The sequence below is a fragment of the Centruroides sculpturatus genome, unplaced genomic scaffold, assembly GCF_000671375.1.
Source record: "Centruroides sculpturatus isolate CEXI.00-Female unplaced genomic scaffold, Cexi_2.0 scaffold1099, whole genome shotgun sequence".
Classification (NCBI taxonomy): domain Eukaryota; kingdom Metazoa; phylum Arthropoda; class Arachnida; order Scorpiones; family Buthidae; genus Centruroides; species Centruroides sculpturatus.
Window position 1 is genome coordinate 62986 of NW_019385307.1, and position 7458 is coordinate 70443.

The 7458-nt window shown below is 52.9% G+C and overlaps 3 protein-coding genes across 5 annotated transcripts; all 3 read left to right on the forward strand.

The window, feature by feature from the left end:
• Positions 1–1442: 1442 nt before the first annotated feature.
• On the forward strand, positions 1443–3244 carry LOC111637448 (clotting factor B-like). Of its 2 annotated transcripts, XM_023382936.1 has the most exons (6): positions 1443–1801; positions 1854–2081; positions 2140–2249; positions 2309–2421; positions 2485–2968; positions 3043–3244. In XM_023382936.1, exons 1-6 carry the CDS (start codon positions 1741–1743, stop codon positions 3199–3201), a joined length of 1155 nt encoding a protein of 384 aa, XP_023238704.1. In that variant the 5' UTR covers positions 1443–1740; the 3' UTR covers positions 3202–3244. The 2 variants fall into 2 exon arrangements, with proteins under 2 accessions (XP_023238704.1, XP_023238703.1); XM_023382935.1 differs by having other exon boundaries at positions 1854–2421.
• Positions 3245–3289: 45 nt separating this feature from the next.
• On the forward strand, positions 3290–5671 carry LOC111637449 (clotting factor B-like). 2 transcript variants are annotated; one of them, XM_023382939.1, is made up of 7 exons: positions 3290–3876; positions 3937–4128; positions 4208–4308; positions 4365–4474; positions 4536–4771; positions 4838–5001; positions 5088–5671. In XM_023382939.1, the coding sequence occupies exons 1-7, from the start codon at positions 3819–3821 to the stop codon at positions 5253–5255; spliced, it is 1029 nt and encodes a 342-aa protein (XP_023238707.1). In that variant the 5' UTR covers positions 3290–3818; the 3' UTR covers positions 5256–5671. The 2 variants fall into 2 exon arrangements, with proteins under 2 accessions (XP_023238707.1, XP_023238705.1); XM_023382937.1 differs by having other exon boundaries at positions 4536–5001.
• Positions 5672–6152: 481 nt separating this feature from the next.
• LOC111637441 (bcl-2-related ovarian killer protein-like) lies at positions 6153–7129 on the forward strand. Its single transcript, XM_023382928.1, has 2 exons — positions 6153–6773; positions 6839–7129. The coding sequence occupies exons 1-2, from the start codon at positions 6153–6155 to the stop codon at positions 6944–6946; spliced, it is 729 nt and encodes a 242-aa protein (XP_023238696.1). The 3' UTR covers positions 6947–7129.
• Positions 7130–7458: the final 329 nt, after the last annotated feature.

Sequence of the window (7458 nt, forward strand, 5' to 3'; positions counted from 1 at the left end):
GTGACTAATGCACGTGACTACGCGTCATAAATCTTTGCGTTTTTTATTGGTTGCAGTACGACAAGCCGGGCCGAAAACAGAAAAGTTAAATAATTTTTAACTCCGCTTTCGGTCTTGTTTCTGTCCAACAGAACGTTCCAAAACCGGAAGTTTCGTCAGTTTGGCTTTCAGTTTTACGATTACGTCGCGGATTCCGGTAATGTGGAGTCCAGGCTTAACACTTTACAGAGAAGTGTTATAAACAGACTCGACTCCGACTGTATTTCGTCCGTCCAGTCAAACTTCGGGTTTGGAACGATTCGGTTTACGAACAACAAAGTTTTGAACGCCATATTTGCCCCGGTTGTGGAACAAGCTACTCCTCATCATAGATCGTCTCTTTTCGCGTAACGATCGATCGATGACGTTGCTATTTAAATTACATTTCGATGCGCACGCGGGAAAGATACTTTTTCCGTTTTTCGTTACGCGCCAGTCGAATTTAAATCAAATTAATAAAAACCGCCTTAACCGACATTTTCTTAAGAGTTCGAAATTTTGTTCGTGAACCGAATTGTTCGAAATCCGTCTTACCTTTACATTTGCTTACGTCGTGTCCTCGACTGAAAAAACTCCGATCCGATTGCCTGGCCCAATACAATACAACCGGATTAAATCAATTTCCTAATCTCCCCATTCGAAGGCGCTTTGGTAACGAGTGGAGGCGGAAGACGTCTCCTCCCGATTGTTCGATCGATCGTACACGAAAACGTAAACGTCGATTTAAGGATTGAGTTTAATTCCGTTTATGACGGAGCGAGAATCCAATTTCCTCTTAAAACGCCAGTCGGGAGGAAGATTTAGTGTGAAAATCGACGTTTACTGGGAAACATCCCGACTCCTTTGTTCTTTAATCGCCGTTTTAATGTTTTCCGGACTCCCAAACTTATTTTAAAATATTCGATATTCCGTTTCCTCCGAGTTGAGTATTTGGCCACGCAGTTTTTTCAGTGGACACAATTACCATTTTTAAATGGAGCATTCAATCGTTCGCGGTTTTAAATGGACACAACGCCGGGGGGAGAATCTCTCCTCCATTAGAGATTTTCGAGTGTTTCTGTTCGATTTTCTATACAGAATCCGTCGATGCAATAATTAGGGGAAACACCGGCCGATTCGGGTGTCGGCCATTTTCCTTCTGCCGTTACTAACGCGAAAAACTCCTACCTATAGTCGAACCTCCGTAAACCGGACTAGTACGGTAGCGAATATTTTGTCCGGTTTGGCAAGTTTTCCTTTCGAACGGGTTTTTTAACACAGAATGGCCTCGTTTCTAGGAATTTTTCCGGTTTATAGGTTTTAGGGTGTTCGTCTTTGTCTTTTACCGCTCCACCTTTTTGAATCTTTTCGGTGGAAAAGGAAATTTCGTAGGCATTTTCTTCCTCCAAACGTTAGGGATTTTTCCCTGCTTCTGTCAAATGAGTTCAACGGCCGTCTGGCGGAAATCGTCGTCGGGAAGGATGCGTTGGAAGTTCGATAGCGATTGGGTTCGGACCCTTATCTGAGGGAGAACGCCGGATCGGAAGAGGAGAGGGAGGAAACGTTCCCGAGCCGGATTCTCTATTCCTCCATCGAACGGACAGTCTGGTGAGTCAAACTTTCTCCGCTTTTCTTTCCCACGTGTTTATAACGTACGGCGAATCGATCCCTCGACGACCTCACTCCAAAACGTTGCTTTTTTACAGACGAACGAAAATACGAATGTCCGTCATCCACCGTGCCGTCTGGGTGTGGGTGATCCTGCGCGTTTCCGCGGTTTCGGGTAAGTTTCTTGGCCACCCCGTTGTAACGCCACCGGTTTTAAGGAAGAATAGTTTCAGGTTTCGTTCCTCTGGAGGATCTCTTGCCCTTCTCCCACCGGCAGGGGGAGAATTGTCGGGCGGCGGATGGATCCCCGGGAAGATGCGGATCTCTGGCTCTGTGTCCGGAGGCCCTGCTGTCCCTGAAACGGGGCAAGTTGCCGAAGGTGTGCGGATTCCGAGGCCTGGAACCTCTAGTCTGCTGTCCCGAAAAGGACGGGACCGCGCGCTCCTCCTCGAAAGGTAAGATTTCGGCCAACGTCGCCCACTCGGCGAAATTTCTGATCGAAAATCGTTTCAGGATGCGGATGGAGAACGAAACCGAAATCCCACGCGTTGTTCGGAACGCCCGATTGGCAGCAGCACCTGGTGGTGGGCGGGAGGATATCCCAAGAGCCCTGGCCCTGGATGGTAAGTTTTGCCGGGTGGAAGGTACCGAAGGTCGAGTGACCCTATCTCTTTCCGCGCAGGTGGCCATTTTTTCCAAGAATTTGAAGGGGGAGACGTTCCTGTGCGGGGGATCCGTCATCGGGCCCGATACCGTCTTGACCGCGGCTCACTGTTTCGCCGACGATGACCGGAAGTGAGTGCCACGTTTGCCACGGTCTTGGACGTCGCTTCCCACTAAATTCCGTGGTCGTTTCAGAATAGAAGCCGGCCGATACGTGATTCGAGCGGGCAATTTAATCGAACACAAAGGTAGAGCCTACGGCGCCTCCCGGATTCTTCTCCACCCCGAATACACCTCGAGGACTCACTACCACGACGTCGCCCTGATCAGACTGGAGGAGGACCTAAGACCGGAAGACGCCCGGCCGGTGTGTCTTCCGCCGGAGACACTGACCGAACAGGCCCTACGAGGCAAGAACGTTACGGTTTTAGGGTGGGGAGCTCAAAGTTACGGTAAGTCGCGTTACGCGCCGTCGATTTTAAATGGTCGGATGCGTGACGCTCGCCTTCTTACAGGAGGAATTCGAAGCCGGCAACTGCGGGAAGCCGACGTAATCGTGTGGTCCCTGAAGACCTGCAACGAATCCTACCGGCGACTGGGATCTTCCACCCTACCTCGGGGCATCACGGATGGCTTCGTCTGCGCGGGAGTTCCGGAAGGCGGAAAGGACGCCTGTCAGGTGAGCGATCGAGCCCGAGATCCGTAACTGGTCCGAAAGCGGAAGTAACCCGAACCTCCGACTGGACTTTGCAGGCCGATTCGGGAGGACCCTTGCTGCTGTCTTCGGAGGGAAGATGGAGCGTGGTGGGAGTGGTCTCGTTCGGCTATTCGTGCGGAAAGGCACAATTTCCGGGAGTGTATACCAGAGTCACCTCTTACGAGAAGTGGATCCTCGAGAATACTAGCCTGTAGGGAGGATTCCTCCGTCAAAACTGGAATTTTAGTCAAATAAACATGTTTTTTTATTCTCCGATTCCAAGTACACGTGAAATTCCTAATACCAACCAGAGGAACACGCGCTTCCCACGTGGAGAGTTAATCTTTGTTCAGTTGCACTTCTGTTAATTAAACACAAATTAGAAATTTCTCGTAACCCGTAAGCACGGGATTTCGCAGGAAATCAATTTTAGTTGGCAGATTTCGTTAAGTCAACTCAGTTTAAATAAATACGATTTCATTATTTTTACGACCTGGAAAATACGCGCGCGCCTTACCGGGAAATTCGAGCGAAGACTAAAAAACTCTTCTGTAACGACTGGAGAGGAGCCTTTTACCCCAAAGCAAAAAAGCACTACTTTCTGCGCGGAAGGACTTTTTGGCCCCCGAAAACCGATCTCGAGAAAGCTGGATACGAACCCTCCGGTCGAAACGTGGCGGAGATCGTTAACACCAACGTGCACGCGCTTACCGGGAAACTTAGAACGTCGGCGCTTCCAGGTAACAGTCGGTCCCGCCTTCCCGGAAAAACGAGAGGAAGCCTCACCCCAGATACATAAAATGCGGGGAAAGACGACGAAGAGACACGGACGATGAAGAGGTTTCTCCAGTTCTTTCTCCTCCTCCTATTACTGTTTCCCGCCATTCCGGGTGAGTTACGTCAGTCTTTCTGGTCTTATCGAAAGCCTGGATAACTTTGGTCTTCCGTAGGTACGAGAAGAAGCGCCTCCCGACGGGGGAGAAATTGTCGCTTCCGCCGACCCGGCGACGGAAAGTGCGTGAGTGCCGACTTTTGCGGGAGAATCGGAAAGGCCGGCATCTGCCCCGGAAGCGGAAGAAGTTCCCCCATCTGTTGTCCTCGCGTTCACGTCCGGAGAAGAACCGCATCCGGAGTCACTCCAGGTAAACACTAGGGAGGGAAAACCGCTTGGCATCACTTCCAGATTCAAATTAATTATTAAAAAAAACGCTCTTCTTCAAGCTTGCGGACTGAATCTTCCGAACGCGTCCCTTCTTCTGACCAGGATTCGCCAACAGGTGGTGGGAGGGAGGGATTCCGACCCCGCTTTCTGGCCCTGGATGGTAAGTTAATCTTATCCGGAGCACGCAATCGTAGATGACGGGAACTTTACTCACAGGTGTCTCTACACAAGAAGACTTCCAACTCCACTCGCTACCTGTGCGGGGGTGCTTTGATCGACCGGCGTCGCCTGATAACCGCGGCCCACTGCTTCGAACGTAAAGATCCGTAAGTCTGGATTGGCGCGCGACGTTTCCCGCTTCGCCCCTACATCTAACGAAATTTGCAGGAAAGCCTCCGACTACCTGGTCAAGGTGGGGGGTCGCGACGAAGGTAGAGAGCGACGAGTGGAGAGCGTGCGAGTTCATCCGGGATTTTCCGACGCTCGTTACTACCACGACATAGCTCTGGTGACCCTGGAAGAGGACAGAGAATGGAAAACAATGCCCGCCTGCCTACCCGACCAGAACGAAGACTACTCCGGTAAAGAAGCTGTATTGATCGGATGGGGAGACACCTCTTTCGGTAAGTACGGCACGCGCGCGCGTAGGCCACCGATTAACCCAAACTTCGCGTTTTCTTTTGGTCCAGGCGGTCGACCCGGCCGGGTGCTGCAGAAGGTGACGTTACGCGTCTTCGCTAACCGCCGATGCCAGGCCGACTACAGGAAATTGAAATCGGCGCCCTTCCCCAGAGGGATCGTCCCTCAACTTCTGTGCGCGGGACACAGACGAGAGGCTCGAGACGCCTGCCAGGTATACGTCATAATTAACGTTTCGAGCGTAGAGTACCGTTAAACGATTCTCCGGACGGGCCTAAATCCTCCCTCCTCTACTTACAGGGAGATTCCGGGAGCCCTCTGATGCTGCGAGATTCCTCCTCCGGAACCTGGAAGGTGATCGGGTTGGTGTCCTTCGGCTATCAATGCGCGGTGTCGGCCTACCCGGGCGTCTACACCAGGGTGGATCACTACCGGAAATGGATAGCGGAGAACGGGAAGAGCAGCTGACGTCGACCGTCATTAAATTCGTATAAATTTACTCCGTCGTGTCCAGCGATTTTTTTCCGAGCCGGGACGACGCCACCGACGACGGTTTAGCGGCGGAAACGACGTCGACACGCGCGCGCTCCGGTTTAAAAATAGAACGGGGTCGAGAGGAAAGCTAAATGCGGGCCGGACGTCTATCGGCAGAATTCCAAAACCGTAAAAGGACGGAGTATTGTTTGATAAATCCCATCGGACGAGCGGATGCGCGGCGACACACGTACTCCAAACGACGAAAGAACCACCTGTTGCCGCAAGATGGCGCGAGATCGATGGATAGAACGTGAAATCTGGCGATCTTCCCTCCTCCTGGGCGACGGAGGGAGAACAAAGTATCGCGGAGTAACGAATTCCCACGTCTGGTCGGCTCCTAATTAACGGACGAGGCCGTTTAAGGGAGATTTCGGGAGCGGCGCGGATTTTATCGACGTTTGTTCGCAGATTTTGCGTTTCTGGTCTAAAAGCACGCGACGGGCGCCGTCGGGCACGAGCCGACATCCCGCGCATTCCCGGATCGATCGATGCTTCCGTACGGGATCCGATTTGTTTACCTCTATCCCGCGCTTCCGGAAAATTCCCGGCCGACCGGCGGAATGCCTCCCGCCCTGGGAGGCGTTCCGCCGGTTTACGAAAGGGCAAACTAATTGCCACCGGACGGGGGAGGACGGATGCTCGCCCCCCGTCCGGTGGCGCGTGTCGCGTCCTTCGCATCGAACGAGATTCGCGCGGACTCAATTATTAAAGAGGCGGGTGCGCGGTCGCTTGGCAACGCGGGGTGGCCGGAAGAAAATCGCAGATAGGAGAGCCGCCGCCCCCGGACGGCCGCCAGATAAGGAGGAGCCGCCCACCGAGTCGGGATCTATGCCTTACCGGAAACAGTCGCTGCTGGGTTACGTGGCGGCCACCGAGGAGGTGAGACCGGGCCGGAGGTTGCCGCCGCCGCGCCGCTGGTCCGCCGCCGTCGGCTGGCGCGGCGGCGCGGTAGGCAGCGGCGGCGGCGGCGGCGCCGTCACGCGCGGCGAGATCGTGGAGCAGGCAATGGCCGCCTGCGGCCGCTACCTTCGCTTCAAGCTGCGCTCGCGCCTGGCCGCTCACAAGAAGCTGGGCCTGCAGAGGCTGAAGAGCGTGGGGGGCCCCGCCGGCGACCCACCGGTGGCCCGAGTGTCGGCCGAGATTCGCCGCCTGGCAGACGAACTGGAGAAACGTCATCCGGAGCTGTACCGCAGCGTCATCGAGAACGTGGGCCTGCAGACTCTCAACAACGAGACGGCCGTGCGCAACCTCTTCCTGGCCCTGGCCCGGCGCATCCTGGAACCGGAAGTCACCTGGGGACGAATCGTGGCCCTGTACGCCCTGGCCGGATCCCTGGCCCTGGACTGCGTCAGACTGGGTCATCCGGAGTTCGTCCCCTGCCTGGTGCAGAACGTGGGCACGCTGATGGAGACGAACGTGGCCCAGTGGATCGCTCAGCAGGGAGGATGGGTAAGTGGCACCTCGCTTTCTCTCTCTCCTTTCGCACCCGATTAATCCCCGCCCTTCTCCTCTAGAAAACCTTAACCACCAGATTCGAGAAGTCGCGCCGCCTGGGCGCCCTGCACTTGTTGGTGGTGGCGGCGAGCTTGTTCGTCGCCCTGTACTTGGTGTACTTCGCGTGAAGCGTCTTCTTCCTTCCACCGGAAAGCCGTCGTTTGTGATGAGATTCGAATTTTTCCTACGTACGAACTTAACCGCACCGACTCTTCTATTTTGCACAGCATCCGTTTTCTATTGTATTTATACGCGTTACTCCTTCCTTCTTGTGTAACGCCGTCGTTATTATTAAAATCTCTTCTCAACAACTGCCGTTCCTTCTTTACCCCACCAACTGCAGAATCCCTTTCCGTATTTCGCTGAAATTTTCGATTAACCGTTAGAAAGACTAGAAATAACCGTATCGGGTAATATTGTCCAAAACATAGTCGGATAACTGATTACATTTGAGGTACACAAGTTTTTATACCAACGAACTAAAGGGTCACCTACGTGCCGTATAAGGCTTCTAAACTCGTTTAAATTTTGCCACCGAAAAATAAACACAAGTCGGTTTTTCCTTTTATTAGAATCGACAATGCAAATCTTTAAAAAAAATTAACAAATAAATAAAATAATCGAATTACACAAAATTATA

What these genes read in the sequence shown, in the direction of transcription:
- LOC111637448 (XM_023382935.1), top strand. Translation starts at nt 1,741, where the DNA reads ATGTCCGTCATCCACCGTGCCGTCTGGGTGTGGGTGATCCTGCGCGTT. An exon ending in GCGCGTTTCCGCGGTTTCGG is followed by an intron (nt 1,802 to 1,853) that starts GTAAGTTTCTTG and finishes AAGGAAGAATAG; the next exon opens with TTTCAGGTTTCGTTCCTCTG. An exon ending in TTCGCCGACGATGACCGGAA is followed by an intron (nt 2,422 to 2,484) that starts GTGAGTGCCACG and finishes TGGTCGTTTCAG; the next exon opens with AATAGAAGCCGGCCGATACG.
- LOC111637449 (XM_023382937.1), top strand. Translation starts at nt 3,819, where the DNA reads ATGAAGAGGTTTCTCCAGTTCTTTCTCCTCCTCCTATTACTGTTTCCC. An exon ending in ACTGTTTCCCGCCATTCCGG is followed by an intron (nt 3,877 to 3,936) that starts GTGAGTTACGTC and finishes GGTCTTCCGTAG; the next exon opens with GTACGAGAAGAAGCGCCTCC. An exon ending in AGGCTCGAGACGCCTGCCAG is followed by an intron (nt 5,002 to 5,087) that starts GTATACGTCATA and finishes CTCTACTTACAG; the next exon opens with GGAGATTCCGGGAGCCCTCT.
- LOC111637441 (XM_023382928.1), top strand. Translation starts at nt 6,153, where the DNA reads ATGCCTTACCGGAAACAGTCGCTGCTGGGTTACGTGGCGGCCACCGAG. An exon ending in TCGCTCAGCAGGGAGGATGG is followed by an intron (nt 6,774 to 6,838) that starts GTAAGTGGCACC and finishes CTTCTCCTCTAG; the next exon opens with AAAACCTTAACCACCAGATT.